At 45.0% G+C, this 17,827-nt stretch overlaps 1 protein-coding gene across 8 annotated transcripts in view; it reads left to right on the top strand.

Annotated features, from left to right (window-relative positions):
• Window positions 1–16,954, top strand: part of LOC118374643 (zinc finger protein 438-like) — a 107,500-nt gene extending 90,546 nt beyond the window's left edge. For all 8 annotated transcript variants that reach the window (XM_035761107.2, XM_035761114.2, XM_035761121.2 and 5 more), the window contains 2 exons: window positions 9,614–11,473; window positions 11,669–16,954. In XM_035761107.2, coding sequence (XP_035617000.1) covers window positions 9,654–11,473; window positions 11,669–12,272 — 2,424 coding nt within the window. In that variant the 5' untranslated portion in view covers window positions 9,614–9,653 and the 3' untranslated portion in view covers window positions 12,273–16,954. The remainder of the gene's footprint in view (window positions 1–9,613; window positions 11,474–11,668) is intronic.
• Window positions 16,955–17,827: the final 873 nt, after the last annotated feature.

The following is a 17,827-nucleotide window of genomic DNA, read 5'->3' as shown; positions in this document are numbered from 1 at the left end:
GTTTTCTCTAAAAATGATTTTAATGTTTCAACATAAAAATTAAAATAAATGAAATTCACTGAGTAGGATGGTCCTCCCCTTCCTCCTCTGAAGAGCCTCCACTGTTGCCTACCCTCACCACCTGGGGGCCTACCCTCACCACCTGGGGGCAGCCCATCAGGAAGTCCAGGATCCAGTTGCAGAGGGTGGTGTTCAATCCCAGGCTCCTGAGCTTAGTGATGAGCTTCGAGGGCACTATGGTATTGAACGCTGAGCTTTAGTCAATGAACAACATTTTGACATAGGTGTTCCTCTTATCCAGGTGGGAGAGGGCAGTGTGGAGTGGAATAGAGATTGCGTCATCTGTGGATCTGTTGGCGCAGTATGCGAATTGGAGTGGGTCCCGGGTGTCTGGGATGATGATTGTGTTGATGTGTGGCATGACCAACCTTTCAAAGCATTTCATGGCTACAGATGTGAGTCCTACTGGTTGATTGTCATTTAGACAGGCTACCTTGGTGTTCTTGGGCACAGGGACTATGGTGGTCTGCTTGAAACATGTTGATATTAGACACAGGGTCAGGGAGAGAAAGTGTAAGTGAAGGCACTTGCCAGCTGGTTAGCGCAAGCGTCATTGTAATGCATCTGGCCCCGCAGCCTTGTGAATGTTCACCTGTTTTTAAGATCTTACATCAGCTACAGAGATCGAGATCACACAGTCGTCCCGGAACTGCTGTTGCTCTCATGCATGGCTCAATGTTGCTTGCCTTCGAAGCGAGCATAGATGGCATTTAGTTTGTCTGGTACATTTACATTACATTTAAGTCATTTAGCAGACGCTCTTATCCAGAGCGACTTACAAATTGGGCATACACCTTATGACATCCAGTGGAACAGATTGTACAATAGTGCATCTAAATCTTTTAGGGGGGTGAGAAGGATTTTCATCCTAGGGCTGAAGAGGTGGGGTTTCCAGGTGTCTGGTGGTGATTGTCATTTGTCCAGGCTACCTGAGGGAGTTTGTTCCACCATTGGGGGCCAGAGGACGAATGGTTTTGTCTGGGCTGAGCGGGAACTGTACTTAGACTCAGTGGTAGGGAGGCGAGCAGGCCAGAGGTGGATGAACGCAGTGCCCTTGTTTGGGTGTAGGGCCTGATCAGAGCCTGGAGGTACTGAGGTCTGTTCCCCTCACAGCTCCGTAGGCAAGCACCATGGTCTTGTAGCGGATGCGAGCTTCAACTGGAAGCCAGTGGAGAGAGCGGAGGAGCGGGGTGACGTGAGAGAACTTGGGAAGGTTGAACACCAGACGGGCTGCGGCGTTCTGGATGAGTTGTAGGGGTTTAATGGCACAGGCAGGGAGCCCAGCCAACAGCGAGTTGCAGTAATCAAGACTGGTAGGCTTCGCTTTGTAATCCGTGATAGTTTGCAAGCCCTGCCACATCCGACGTAGTAGGATTCCTAGTCCTGTACTGGCGCTTTTACTGTTTGATGACTCATTGGATGCTGTAGCAGGATTTCTTATTAGCTTGTCGGATGTCGAAGTGGGATTTCTTAAGTGTCCGGATTAGTGTCCCGCTCCATGAAAGCTAAAGACTTTAGCTCAGTGAGGCTGTTGCCTGTAATCCATGGTGGTCACTGTGGGAGACGACGAGCTATCAAACAGGTCGGGATGACGTTGCCATCTGGTGATGAAGCTCATCCGGCTTCATTACTAATGAAGCCGGTGACTGATGTGGTAAACTCCTCAATGTCTCTGCTGGCAAAACAGTCCTGTAGTTTAGCATCCGTTTCATGGGACCATTTACGTATTGAGTGAGTCACTGGTACTTCCTGTTTGAGTTTTTGTATGTAAGAAGGAGTTAGGAGGATAGTGTTATGGTCAGGTGTTATGCAGTTCTCTGTGTTTTGATAATGAACTGGCATGTGCTGTCTGATCAGTTTTATGCCAAAGTGTATGAAGAAATAATATAAAAAGCCTATTGCTGTAATTTGTTGGACACAATGATGCTGAACTGTAGATGATGCCCGATACCTAGTCTACACTTGTGTTCAGTACCATACAGATCGTAGTATAATTCAAGGCTGTGGTATCACACACACTGAGACTGTGGACCTGGTTAGCTTGAGGAGAGTACCTTGATTATGGGGGGTGGCTGAGAACATGCCCGCTGGACATGGCTGGCTATGAAGGCTTGCCCCCGCATCCTGCCCTTATCTAGCAGAGATCCAGACCTTTAATCTGAGCTAAGACCTTGGGGAGGTTGGCCTGGCCTCCACTGGGCTGACTGCTGCTGTGCTCGCCCTTCCCACTCTCCCCTCCCCCTGGCACTCCATTCCAGACCCCCCTCCATCCTCCACCTTCAGCTGTGTCAAATTTGTCTCCACTTTTGTGGATTGGGGTGATCAGACCTTGGTTCCAAATATTGGGGGAAATGCCAGAGCTGAGGATGATGTTAAAACGTTTAAGTATTGCCAATTTGGAATTTGTGGTCTGTATATTTTATCATTTCATTTAGTGATACCATCAACCCCACAGGCCTTTTTGAGTTGGAGGGTTTGTATTTTCTCCTGTAGTTCATTCAATGTAATTGGAGAATCCAGTTGGTTGTGGTAGTCTTTAATAGTTGATTCTAAGATTTGTATTTGATCATGTATATGTTTATGCTGTTTGTTCTTTGTTATAGAGCCAAACGATGAAATGGTGCTGACAGAGAGGGCTGCCGTACTTCTAGCTCTTAGGAAACTTTGCAGTATTTCGTTTTTTATAAGCATTTTGCTATACCCGCAATAACATCTGCCATAAACCTGTATGTGACAAATAAGATTTATTTGTAAAAGATGGGCGAAGTGGTTTATGCATCTCTGGTTTCGATAGATAATTCTTTGTGTTTGTTTCGAGTTTTCCAATTCTATGGATAAGATGGATTCTTCAATTACATTGAGCTAATCCTTTTTTTCCCCGTAGTTTATTTCTGTATTGCTTTAGTGATTCATCATATGTTTTTGGTTGGATAGGTTTCTCAATTTCTTTCTTAGGTTTTTGCATTTTTCATCAAACCAATTGTCATTGTTTTTAATTTTCTTAGATTTGATATGGAATCTCAGAGGTCAAATACATTGTTTTAGGTTTTCTACTGCCAAGTTTACACCTTCACTATTACAGTGAAACCTTTTGTCTAGGCTTTGATGCCTCATGATTGAGCATAGCTATGTTCAAGTAGTGGTGTCAGTGGACTGACTGAACGCTTTAAGAGACTGGGTTGATGTCAGTGATAAAGTAGTCTACAGTACTACTGCCAAGATATTATCTATAGGTGTACCTACCATAGGAGTCCCCTCGAAGCCTACCATTGACTATATACATACCCAGCGTCCGACAGAGCTGCAGGAGTTGTGACCCGTTTTTGTTGGTTGTGTTGTCGTAGTTGTGTCTTGGGGGACATATGTAGGAGGGAATGCTGTCACCTCCAGGTAGGTGTTTGTTCCCCTTTGTGCTGAGGGTGACGGGTTCTTGTTCAGTTCTGGCATTTAGGTCACCACAGACTAGTACATGTCCCTGAGCCTGGAAATTGTTGATCTCCCCCTCTAGGATGGAGAAGCTGTTATCGTTAAAGTACGGAGATTCTATTGGGGGGATATAGGTAGCACACCTGAGGACATTTTTCTCTGTTGAGATAATTTCCTTATTCATTTCTAGCCAGATGTAAAATGTTCCTGTTTTGACTAATTTAATAGAGTGGGTTAGGTCTGCTCTATGCCAAATTAGCATACCCCCTGAGTCTTCCCTGTTTTACACCTGGTAGTTTGGTGTATTTGACTGTCAGCTGTCTGTAACCTAGAGGGCAACCAGTGGGTCTGTCTCCTTTATATCATATTTCTTGTAGGATGACAATGTCTGTATTTCCAATTTCTTGATGAAGGCAGATGACCTCAGACCTTGTATATTCCAGGATGAATTAGTAAAAGCTTTGTGTTCCGTAGTGTCTAGTATTGTTTTTGTGTGGTTTAGGCCCGGACCGTCACAGTAGGTGTGAGCAGAGCATCTGATACATACCTCTTAGGTTGCAGGGTGGGACTTGGGTGGGTGTAAGATTGGGCCTGTCGCTCTGCTCACGGCCTGGGCATATGTCCTGCTGTCATGTTGAGGTCCTTGCCCCAGGGGCGGGGGGCATGGGGTGGGCAGAAGGGGCATAGGTCTGATATTGGGGGGGGTGCTATATAGGGTCGGTCTCTCTGTCCTGCTGTTTGAAGTTTCTGTTCTAACTCAATGTGAAGCACCAGGTGTCTTGATGGATTTTTAATTACAAAAAAATCTGAGAAGAAAAACAAGCCTCCTCTCTCTCTTTATTCCACGGACTGAGATGAGATAAGCACAGCTCTATCTTGGGCTGTATCAGGGTTTTCGTTTGACTATCAATCCCATTGCAAAATAATGATTTGTATTTATTTATTGAAATACGTTTTCCCGTCATGCTTATCCTTTTCTAGGTTAATTTGCATCCCAAAAAATCATTAAATTGGAGCGTGTGTATTTTCTTGAATCGTTAATCGTATTTATCGCATAAGCACAGCATACAGAGACTTTTTATCACTCTGCTGCTTCAGCTTCTCAGCTCATTTTGAACAGTTTGATTTTCAGGATTAAAAATAGCTGCTATTTTATTTCTTCTTCTCAAATGGTAATTGAGGCATGCCTCCCATTTGCCATTCAAGTGCATGGCCAATGGTAGGCAGGCTATCAGCGCATCACCCACCACTTTGCAATGAGAACTGAAGGCAGTATGCATTTTGAAAACATTGTTTGAAACCTGAATGTTTTACTTCACATTGAGGCATGTCTTACCTTGCTTCAAAGTAGCCTAAGCAAAATCCGACCATAGGAACGTGGAGGCTATTATTTTATAAAGACTTCCTCATATTCCATTGAAACCAAGCTCTCCTGTTCTATTGGTTTTCATATCAACTTTCTTTCATCGTCCAGAAGCTGAAGGCACATCTTTAGATTCCCTCTTTCTACTTTTCTAAAGATTTTAATCTCTGTCAGATGGAACCGCTCTCCTCAGGCGTGCTGTTTAGAGTGGCGCAAATCGCATTTTGGCGAATGTTTGAGAATTATGTTTTATCGACTGCTTCAATACAGGAGTTGAATGTTTTGTTAAGATTAATTACCATCATCTAAATGTGATTTCTGTCATTCTGAGCACCGTGGGTGGACGACCTAAATTGGGTATATTGGTCCGGTAAATTAAAATCTTCCCCGTCACGTTATCCGGCACCCAGTTTTCCTGACGGAAACCCTGGGCTGTATCAACCATCTCAGAGTAGGATTTGGTCTAAAAGGCCAAACTGATCCTAAGTCAGCACTCTTTCTCTGAGACACTCGGCACATGCTGCCCCTGCTTTACCAGCTGTCTTTTTGAAATCGATGAAGATGGAATTCTCACAACTCCATTCAATTAATTCTCCATAATATATTGTACTATTTGTGGGACAGAGCCATGACCAGTCTGGAGCCAGACAAAGTAAGGGCCAAAACCTTAATCTGACCAAAGGCCACAACAGTGGAGAGAGAGGGGCAGTGCATGACCACTGCTCCTAGACCACAACATTGGACTTGATATGACCGTTCGTAACTGGGTTGTCATTACAACCAATTATAGGCCTAAGTTCCCACATGTAAACCAATCAGGGAGACATCAGATCAGCGGTCGGTCAGTGAATTATTTGGGCTACTGGCTGCTCTCTTTGTCTGGCTGTGTCTCAAATGACACCCTTTTCCCTAAATAGTGCACTACTTTTGACCAGGGCTCTGGTATAAAAGTAGTGCACTATTTAGGGAAAAGGGTGCCATTTGGAACATCGCCTATGTCTGTCTGGCTGCAGCATGACCCATTGACCGCTGGATTGTATCCATCCGATCAATCCGGCCTCTTCAGCACATTCCATTCCACATGGATGGATATGTCCGTGAACTGTCCCACCGGTCCGGCCAAAGCAATGCCCTAGCCCTACCGTAACCCTGGTGACCTGACTGTTAACGTAAACACCAGACCTCACCTTTCACCTCTTGGCCTTCTGGCTGACACTGGGAAGGCCTGGCTCGGACGGCACAGCCATAGTTACTGGTCTCGCTCTCTTTCGGACTCCCTCCCCCCTCTACTGCCAGAGAAACCCGTCGTCCGTCCTCAGCCCATCCCTGACCCCTGAACCATTGTAGATTAGAGTGGCTGGCAGTTTGAAGCCTGCACCAGATTAAGTGTCTTTGTGCCTTTGAGGCTTTGGTAAAGAGGTCTCTACTCTGGAAAAGACATAGAACATGATGTACATGTAGAAAGCTCATTAAATACAACACTAGTATATTGAGGTTAATTGAAACCGTATAGACTCATATTATCACATACAAAGAAATTGATTTCTGCCATATTTGTTTTACGTTTAGAGCCACACTCCTCATACTTATGTCATATGACACTAGCCTGCCCTGTATTAATGTTGCTCTCCTCCTTGTCTGTGTGCTCAGCCAATCAAAATGCTCTCTACTCCAATAACAACAACAATGTAGCTGTCTGATATGAGTCCAGGTTGGGAGGAGCAGTCAGAAATCGTCCTATCCCCTCCTCCTCTCACCCGTTCTCCTCTGTCATCATGCTCTCTCGCTCCAGTTAACCCTACTAGTTTGCCACTGGGCCAACCCTGTGTGTCTCTGCTGCTGCTCCCTGCTGTACTTATATCATGATCATCAGTCGCAGGTGTGTTGGGGAGGCCGGCTCTAATATGCTACTATACCACCACCCACAATGCAAAATACACCACCCCCTTATACACCACTGTATTACTACCCCCTTGGCCTATGGGTTACAGGGGTTTACTACACATTCACAACCTTTCTCTTTGTCAATCTCTTCCTATCTTTTCATTTATTTTGTTCTTGCTTGCTCTCTTTATTTCATCTGCTGTGGAGCTATAATGTGATTGACACTGGGGCCTCAACAGCGAGGCCCCTCGCCCCAGAGCAGGTCGACATGTGGCTAAAGGGGGGAGGAGTGCGGGAGGGATGTTGGCATCATCATTATGCAGATAGGAACGCACATTGAGAGGAGAATCCCTAAACAAGAGAGAGGGAAGCAGCAGCAGGAGGAGGAGGGGCCTGAAGAACGGCAGAGGAGGAGAAGGAACGAGAGAGATACATGATGGACAGAGGAGGGAGATGGGTAGGGGGGGCTGGTATTTTTTGAAGCCTTGAGGAGCAGGGTGCAAAGCAACAAATAGAAGGCAGAGGAGAGAGATGGCAGTTCTAGGATTTTTATCTTAATCTGGAATTTGTGGTTTAAATACACTCTGACTAGATGACAGGATGTAGCTAGCCTGAGGCTATAGTCTTCAACACCACTCCAGTCCTTCTGTCTGTCTCCTTCCCCACCACTGTACTTCCTGTGGCAGCCCTAGTCTGGGAGGTTATCTGGTGTGTTTTACTGGAGCAGCACACCACCTCTGGAGACTAGGACTGCGTCTCAAATGGCTACTTTTGACCAGGGTCCATAAGGCTCTGGTCAAAAGTAGTGCACTATATTAAGGAATAGGGAGCTGTTTGGGACACACTCTAGGAGCATAGGTGCAGCTACTCCTCCTCAGTTATAACACACCAGCTGCAGTGCTACACTGCTATCAATTCTCATCAGATCAGACCACTGGACACTTAGTGTCTACTCATTTTTCTCACTCTCTTTAGTTTTTTCTCTCGTCATTCTGTCTTTGTTCTCACCCAGTCTTTCCCGTGAGAAGTCATCAGTCTGACTTAAGCCGACAGCACGCCGGCCTAACGCTGCCTGTGGTTGGTTGCTTGGCTTCAGCGCGGCTGCATAATACACTCCCTCCCTTTCTTTCTTCCCTCCCTTTCCCTCTTGGGGTTCAACTGTAAACTCTTGAGTTGATGGGAGGAACCTCCTGGGTAGCCTGTCAGTGCCAAACATGCACACACACACACACACACACACACACACACACACACACCATCCATGCCCCCTTCAAGTCTTGGGAGCATTCTAGATATCCTACCGCTGTACTCCCCTCTGTTGACTGAATGCCTGGCCAAATGGCCAAACTCACAGTTGAATTGAAATCAACTGTCCAAACAGAGAGGGAATTATTTCCAGTTGTATGGAGTTAAGATGCTGTGTGGACACTGTATAAATTATCTGCTCTCACACTGAAATACTTCCAGGTTTTGAACAATGTGGGTTTATATCCTTTTCCCCTATTTTTAAAATGAATGCAAGCATTGGTTCAGCCTAAGTCCTTTGAAAGTTGTTAGATTGGATAGGTGTAGCAATGTGCGAGTAGCTACCTTTTATGTACATTTAGATCCTGGTGTTCTTTTCTGAATCTGACAGGTATCATGCACACAACTTGGACACAGGCCCACGATAAGACTGTTATTGGTATTGAAAGTCTGATAAAAAAAAATGTGAATATTCAAATCCTGTCAATCATCTGTTTACAATCACGTTCATTTGAAAAATTCTGCTGTAATCTTTATTTTCAAACACATGTATGTGGATATTTGCTTAGAATTTATTTTAAGCTTCAGTATAGGCCTACACATCCTACTAGAGTTGATAAAGTAGCTCAGATGAAGTTTATGACCATTCTACACCTTTTATAAAGTAGTCAATCATTTACCAGGGCTCCTCCTTAACCCATCCTAGGCTTTTCGATGTTCGACATCCAAAATTACTGTAAACTGCTGACTTTAAAGCCTAATCCCTGGTGTTGTACTGTGAAATATAATTTGTCGATATGGGGCATTGGGATTTCAGAATGTGGGGCTTTGTGAGTAAGGCTGTTTTAGCCCCACAGCTAGGCTTTACTACTGCTGGTCTAGAGAGAATGGGCAGTGATTAACAGAGGTAATACACACACACACACAGAGGTAACCCCTCTTGATGTAGTGGTAAAGCTCCTGTCTGTCCTGCCCTTGGGCAGCTTTCACGCTCTACTGACTGATCCTTCCAGGAAGTACAGGGGGTACGAGGGAGGAGGGGGGTACAGGGAGCACCCTGCCGAGCCACAGCGGTAACTAGGCTGCACGTTGGGCTCAAATCAAAGGGGGCACTTTGTCTGTGCCTGGGGGTAGTGTGCGTGTGGGGGGGATGTTTGTGTGTGCAGGAAGAACCACAGGATAGTAGTCTTCTTGTGGAAGCTTTAGAAATGTTCATGTCAGTGACTGCCTCGGTCTGTGTTTCATCTCAGGATGTGTCCCAAATGCGCCCTGGTCAAATGTAGTGCACTCGTATAGGGATTAGGGTGCCATTTCGGATGCTACCTGTGTCTCACATCTCAGACTGTTAACCACTTTGTAACGACACCATTAAGAACACTAAGGTTAACCCTCCTGCTAAGAACATAATAGTTGGGGTCTGTGACCAAAAATATGGCAGGATATTACGTTGGTATCTCAATCAGTATTGTTGTATTGACAAACAAATGTAAACCTCTATGCCAGATGATGGCGTGCAATCAGTAGGGTCTGTGGCCAAAACTTTCTACAATGTTTTGTTGGAATACTTCTTTAACTGCCCTTGTTGTTGTTGGGAATAGCTCTCGAACTTCACTAATTTTGTTGTTCTGTTGACAGACTAAGACAGGTCTGGGTCTAGACCTCCATGCCAGGCTAGATGATGAAGAGCCTACAGTTCAGAAGCATTGCTCCCAAGGCCCCAGCAGCGGTAGTTCCCTCCCCGACCGCCGTCCTGTCCTGCCAGCACCCCTCTGCCCTCCCAGAGGCAGCCTCTACAGCCGTCAGCCCTAAATCCATCCTGGTCCCGGCCCAGAACTATGCCCTGATGCAGGTGGCAGGACAGGAGGGGACCTTCTCTCTAGTGGCCCTGCCGCCCTCCGTATCCCCTCAATCTCCACAGCAACAACAGCCGCAGCAACAGACAATCCAGAAGAACCTGAAGCTGCCCATCCCCAGATATCAGCCAATGAGGGCCAAGAGCACCCCGGAGAAGGTCAAATTAGCCACACCCACTGCCGTGACAACCCGGCCACAAAGGTCAATAGCGGCGGTAAAAAAGAAGTTGTCATCTCCGGAACCCAAGGAGGAGCCATCAAAACAGGTCATACTGATCGACTCCACAGCCTCCTCTGAGATCTCAGCCCTCACAGCCCTGCTCCCGGACAACGCTGTGCTCTACTCTGGGTCTCCACTGGAGCAAGTAGCAGTGGTGGACACCACCATCAACCACATGTCTACTCCTGCCCCCGGCCCGGGCCCCGTCACCAGCATGCTGCAGAACCTCCAATACGCATCTGGTGGTTTTACTAAAAGCTCCCCAGTCAAACTGCCACAGGAAGAGAGCAACATTAAGGTTGGCATTAGGCCATGCCAACCCAAGCCTGTAGCCCAACAGCCCCATCCACAGCCAGCAAGTAGCAGCATCACTGTCCTCTCTCCAGCCATCTTCAGCAAAGCTGTCCAGATTATACCCACCCCACCCAAAGGCAAGTTGCCCATCCTGCCCTACTCGAACATAAAAAGCACCCTCATACCAGCCACCAAACTCAACCTCAACGCCATGTCCCCCAAGAAGGCTTTCCCCAGCCAGCCTGGCTTGCCCGGCCTTACCCCATATCCCTCTGATCCCCAGTCCAAGACCCCAGAGACTGCAGAGGCCCTCTGTCAGAACCACATGCCAAACTCCCTGCTGCAGAGCCAGCCTCAGGCCAAGACAACTGGCACCCTGTCGCTGCTGGGAACGCTTCAGATGCAGAAACCACCCGGCAAGAAGAGGGGGAGGAAGAGGAAGACAATGGAGGATATTCTGGCCTTTGAGGCAAGGAAGAAGAGATCCTTGTCGTTCTTTCGGAGGAGGGTTCCAGATAAGCCTTCTCCTTCGGCTGTCATCTCGCAGCAGAGGGAGGTGGACATCTCTAAGAAGTACCGCAGCATCAGACCCAAGCCTCACCACATGCTGCTGATGGAGACAGTTCCCCAGCTGGTCAGCCTGCCCTCCCTCACCTCCTCTGACAGCCTGGAACCAGAGCTCCTCATACAGCACCGACTCTCTGCTAAGGTTCTGGAGCCTGGTCCTCGCCAGCCCCAGTCAGCCTCTACCACGCTTCACCTGAGAGGGGGTAGTTCCTCTCAAAGGGTCTACCTGGGTAGTAGCCGGCCCCTCCACCACTGCCCCACCTGCAGCCGCTGCTTCCAGTTCAAACACCACTTGCAGAGCCATATGAACAGCCACACCAACAGTAGGCCTTACGTCTGTCCAGTGTGTCGTAAGGCCTATGCCCATTCCGGCTCGCTCAGCACTCACATGAAGCTGCACCACTCAGAGGGCCGACCACGCCGGACACTTCGCTGTGAGTTCTGTGAGAAGGCTTTTGGCTACGTGGGCGTGTACTTCAGCCATCTGAGGGAGGTGCATAAGGTTATCCTGACTGTGGAGCCATCCATCAGCCAACATGAAGACGACGTGCCTGTGGAGGGGTGACTACCTACATTTTCAGAATTATAAATAGTACTTACATACTGATATACTTGTCTCATCAATAGGACTCTTGACTTTTGGTCACTGTGAGTTTGATACATTTCTTAGGATATTGTTAGATTCTCGCCAATTTTCATAAAACAACACAGTTCTTCCTTCCATCATGTCTGTCTCCATCTTGTATGTGTCTCCAGGGTGATGTCTCCAGACCAGGGGGACGAGCAGGGCCAGGAGGAGCGCGAGGACCCGGTGGAGCTCCAGATCAAGTGTGGTCGCTGTCAGGCCATCACCCCCACCTTCGCCGACATGAAGCTGCACCTGCTCTACGTGCACGGGGAGGAGGTGCAGGTGCGCCTGCGGGACGGGGCTGGTGGTCTGGGAGGGGCACTCCAAGGGGGCCGGGAGGCCGAGGACGAGCTGGTGAAACACGCCGCGCACTACTGGCGCCAGCTCAATGAGAAGAGGAACCTAGTCCGCTGTGGGAGCTGTGACGAAGAGTTCTTCTCCTTCTCCAAGCTGAAGCGGCATATCCTCTCCCACCACCAGGGGGGGACAGAGGACGATGGGAATGGAGAGGGGGAGCCGACCGGCCGCTCAGCCCGGGGAGGGAGAGGAGTCCTCGGGCAGGGCTCAGTGTTTAACTGTGTGCTGTGCAGCCAGGTCCTGGACAGTAAGGAGGAGGTGATGGAGCACTGGGCGGTCCACCACCACTGTGAGGAGACCCAGGTACTCTGGGAGGCCCTCAGCGCCTACTCAGGGGACAGGGAGATGGACTTGCCCTCTCACAGCCCACATTAACATGGCACTGGACACGTTTCAGGTCGTTTCCATTGCAGTCACGTTGCACATCTCAGAAGATTGACTTTACTGATTATTTTTAGCTTCTAATGAAGCGACGGTTCCAAACAGTGCATCAGAAGATTGCTATACCATATTAACATGGTTTCCGATGTTAAACATCTCCAGGCATTGTGAGAGCTAATAATCGGGGCAGCCTGACTGCAATAAAGACAACCTAGAACGCACCGCACTCACTGTCTGTGTCTGTCTGAGCCCATCTTGCACAGTGGGCTGCTCTCAAACACACGCAGTTATTCCATTTCTACACTATCAAGCTGACCCCAAACATACAGTGGGGACATTTTATTTTCAAATGGTCCTTTGCCCCACAGTTCCAGCAACTATGGAATGGTGGATGCCTAACCTCCTAACCAGGCCAGTGCAGTACAGTGCAGCTCAGCTCAGTAGTGTGTAAATGGGCCGTACAGAGGTCAGTTATAGCACAGGTTAGTTTGTTTGAGAATCCTCTTGATAGATTAGTAATTATTATATGGTATTTTATGGACTACACTGTTTTTTGTTAGTTCTGATTTTGTATTTAGGTTTTGAGTTGTGTGTTTTAATATTTTGTTTAATAAAATGGAAAGGATAGTTTTTTTTTGTATTGTGTATTTTATTTTTATTTTTTAAATGTAGATACATTATTGGCCATAGACACAGTGAAACTGTTTGTTAAATGACGTGAGTAATTTGAAAGTACTTTTTGGTTGAAAACTAATTATAGACCTTGTGTCAAACTCATTCAATGTTGGGCCTTGTGTCTGCAGGTTTTAGTTTTTTTCCTTCAATTAAGCCCTAATTAGTGACTTTAATTAATCAAGTACACGGGAGGGGCGAAAACCCGCAGCCACTCTGCCCTCAGTGAAATGAGTACGGTAAATGGTATATGAGTACGGTACATGGTATATGTCTAGCTATTTTGACCTAGAGGAAAACCTTCTCAGTACACCAGCACCTGACTGAAACATCTGAGACCTTCTGAAAATAGATTGAGAACCTTATTTATTTCTGGCTAATAATCAATAAAGGACTCATAAACAGATGATATATTATTATATATATTTGTTTGTGTACTCTGGTAATGGAAAGAGTGATTGATTGACTACTGACAAAACTAGCTCAATTTGTTACTATTACATTAAAGACTTTACATAAATGTTGAACTAATGCTGCCAACTATTATTCAGTATAAACCTGTGGAATTGGTGCACTTGAGGTCTGTGTACAACAAAATACAACTGTTGGTATGTCTTCAAAAATATAACTTTTTATAGTGCCTTCAGATAGTATTCATATCCCTTGACTTATTACACATTTTGTTGTTTCAGCCTGAATTCCAAATGGATTAAATATATGTTTGGAGAGCTCCTCGTCTTCATGGTGCCGCTTGCTTGGTGGTTCCCCTTGCTTAGTGGTGTTATTGACTCTGGGCCTTTAAGAAAAGGTGTGTGTATATATACTGAGATCATGTGACAGCTCATATGACACTTAGATTGCACACAGGTGGACTTTATTTAACTAATTGTGACTTCTGAGTGTAATTGGTTGCACCAGATCTTATTTAGGGGCTTCATAGCAAAGGGGGTGAATACATTCAGTTGAAGTCAGAAGTGTACATACATCTTAGCCAAATACATTTAAACTCAGTTTTTCACAATTCCTGACATTTAATCCTAGTAAAAATTCCCTGTCGTAGGTCAGTTAGGATCACCACTTTATTTTAAGAATGTGAAATGTCAGAATATTAGTAAAGTGATTTCTTTCAGCTTTTATTTCTTTCATCACTTTCCTAGTGGGTCAAAAGTTTACATACACTCAATTCATATTTGGTAGCATTGCCTTTTAATTATTGAACTTGGTTCAAATGTTCCACAACCTTCCCACAATAAGTTGGGTGAATTTTGGCCTATTCTTCCTGACAGCTGGTGTAACTGAGTCATGTTTGTAGGCCTCCTACAACACACGCTTTTTCAGTTCTGCCCTCAAAATGTATATGGAATTGAGGTCAGGGCTTTGTGATGGCCACTCCAATACCTTGACTTTGTCGTCCTTAAGCCATTATTCCACAACTTTGGAAGTATGCTTGGGGTCATTGTCCGTTTGGAAGACCCATTTGCAACCAAGCTTTAACTTCCTAACTGCTGTCTTGAGATGTTGCTTCAATATATCCACATAATTTTCATTCCTCATGATGCCATCTATTTTGTGAAGGGCACCAGACCCTCCTGCATCAAAGCACCCCCACAACATGATGCTGCAACCCCCGTGCTTCACGGTTGGGATGGTGTTCTTCGGCTTGCAAGCCTCCCCCTTTTTCCTCCAAACATAACAATTCTCCAAAAAGTACGATCTTTGTCCCCATGTGCAGTTGCAAACCGTAGTATGTCTTTTATGGCGGTTTTGGAGCAGTGGCTTCTTCCTTGCTGAGCGGTCTTTCAGGTGATGTCGATTATAGGACTTGTTTTTACTGTGGATATAGATACTTTTGTACCTGTTTCCTCCAGCATCTTCACAAGGACCCTTGCTTTTGTTCTAGGATTGATTTGCACTTTTCGCACCAAAGTATATTCATCTCCAGGAGACGGAATGCGTCTCCTTCCTGAGCGTTATGACGGCTGCATGGTCCCATGGTGTTTATACTTGCATACTATTGTTTGTACAGATGAACGTTGTACCTCCAGGCGTTTGAAAATTGCTCGCAAGGTTGAACCAGACTTGTGGAGGTCTACAATTTTGGCTGATTTCTTTTGATTTTCTCATGATGTCAAGCAAAGAGGCACTGAGTTTGAAGGTAGGCCTTGAAATACATCCACAGGTACACCTCCAATTGACTCAATTATGTCAATTAGCCTATCGGAAGCTTCTAAAGCCATGACATCATTTTCTGGTATTTTCTAAGCTGTTTAAAGGCACAGTCAACTTAGTGTGTGTGAACTTCTGACCCACTGGAATTGTGAAAGTGAAATAATCTGTAAACAATTGTTTGAAAAATTACTTGTGTCATGCACAAAGTAGATGTCCTAACCGACTTGCCAAAACTAGACATTTTTGGAGTGGTTGATAAATGAGTTTTAATGACTCCAACCTAAGTGTATGTAAACTTCCAACTTCAACTGACTGTATGCACGCACCACTTTTCTGTTTTTTTCTGAAACAAGTCATTTTTTTCATTTCACGTCACCAATGTGGACTATTGGTGACTATCACCAATATCCATTACATGAAATCCAAATAAAAAATTTAAAAAATCAATTTATTTAGGTTGTAATGAAACAAAATAGGAAAAATGCCAAGGGGGGGTCAATACGTTTGCAAGGCACTGTAACTGACTTGCCTAGTTAAATAAAGGTTAAATAAAGTAATAACTACAATGGTGTCGATCCATTCTCAAGTTTCCCCATATCACAGCCAATAAACTCCTTAAATGCTTTAGTCACCATTGGCCTCATGGTGAAATCCCTGAGCGGTACCCTTCCTCTACACCTGTCCAAAGTGTAATTAATGCACTTTATGGAAATGAATACACACCATCCAAAGTGTAATGCCCAAACGGATATTCCATTAATGCTTTCAAAAATAATGTTAAACACTATTACTGCAAACAGAATCCATGCAACTTATTATGTGACTTGTTGATAAGCACATTTGTACTCCTGAACTTATTCTGGCTTGCCATAACAAAATGGGTTGTATACTTATTGACTCGAGACATTTCCACTTTTCATTTTGAATTCATTTCAAAACATAATTCCACTTTGACATTATTGGGTATTGTGTGTAAGCCGCTGACAAAACATCTCCATTTAATCCATTTTAAATTCAGGAAAAGGGTGTGAATACTAGACTGAAGCGAACTTTAATGTACATTTTCTTAATGCTATGATTGGTCATTGGAAACTGAGCAGATAAGCCTGTTTTCTCTTCTGTTTGCTTCTTATGATGGGGGATGTTCAATGTTGTGTTTCTTGGTTGGGAGATTGACTTGTAGAGGGATGGTAGATGTGGTTTAAACATTTGTCAGACTGTGTAACCTTTTTTCGTATGAAAAGAAATCACATGGTAAGTGAATGTACCTTGAATGTTTTAAAAACCCTACCAAATTCTATATATACATATTGAATATAGACTTCTATAGTTAGATTATATATATATGTATAGCTATGTATAGATACAGTATATTGAGAATATATATTTGCATAGAATATATAGTGAATATGCTGCTTTGTTCTAATGGAGGAAACTAACTAGAAAGGAATGAGTTTATTATCGTCAAACCGGCAACTTAAGCTGAGCATAGCTCTCCTTGCTTGTGTCTGGCACAGTGTCTTGCAGCACAAACAAATCAATGGTGAGAAAGTAATCACATAGCTAATATGTCTGTTTCACAAAATCGTGACTGTCAAAACTTGGCTGAAAGTGTCTGTGGTCGTAGCTGTTAGTGAACCTGAAAACCTTACCTTTCTCAGAATGATACAAACGTATGCTTTATAGAAGATGACGACAACTGTGTGATGATATCTAACAAGATAATAAATAAATTAATATTTATTTCCAGTAAGAGTATGTTTATCCTGCTCAGGTAACTGTAGAACCAACCCTGTTGTACGTAACAATAAAGTTGGCGGATGAGTCCATGCTTATGTTAGATTTTCTATTTATTTTCCTTTTATGACTTTTACGCACACACACACACACACCGTTGGAATGTCTGTTTGCATGCATTAGAAGAGATGCTTGGAAAGGGATTCATTTAGTGACACCGTGTGCTGTCAGCACTGAGCATTAAGGTGTTTGGGGTCTGAGTCGTGTGTGTGTGTGTGTGTGTGTGTGTGTGTGTGTGTGTGTGTGTGGACCACGTTAACTAGGGTTGCCAGAGGGGTTATCAAGCGCCTACATTATGCCTCAATACCTATCTGTCTGACAGAGGGCATCTTCATACTGCAACCTCATCCAATCTCCCAATGATTGAATGACTGTGTGTTTGGGGGAGGGGAATCTATACTCTTGTTTTGCCCACACAGGCACACACCTCACCATCTAACTACGAAGAATCAAGTGGCTTCTTGCTACATATCACAATCATGGAGCCTTTTTCCAGAAGACTTCCTATTGAGGCTGAGATGTAGAAGAGTAAGAGGTTGTGTGCATGAATGAGATGTGAATCAAAACAACAATCATATGCCTCCTGATGGATTCATATTTAATGGACGGGAATGATCAAACATCTGTGAAGTTTCTCTCTGTCTACCTCTCCTGCTCTCTTTTACTATCCTCCCCTTCGAAGACGAGCCAGGTGGAACTGCAATGGAAACTTGTTTACATCGCAATGGATGGACCGCTTAGTTCTAGGAACCAACACTGACTTCCTCCAGAGCTCGTTTCTTCTTGGTCCTTCTAATGGAGAAAGGACATTACTCTCTCCATGAACTTGTGTGATACCTTCTCCGTTAGTGCTTTCATCACTGCCGTGTGGAATGTGGGCCCTCGGCCCTAATTGTTTTAAGAGGAACATG

The sequence above is a fragment of the Oncorhynchus keta genome, chromosome 4 (genome assembly GCF_023373465.1).
Source record: "Oncorhynchus keta strain PuntledgeMale-10-30-2019 chromosome 4, Oket_V2, whole genome shotgun sequence".
NCBI lineage: Eukaryota > Metazoa > Chordata > Actinopteri > Salmoniformes > Salmonidae > Oncorhynchus > Oncorhynchus keta.
Note: the sequence above shows the minus strand (reverse complement) of the source record. Positions and strands in the feature narration are given on the sequence as shown.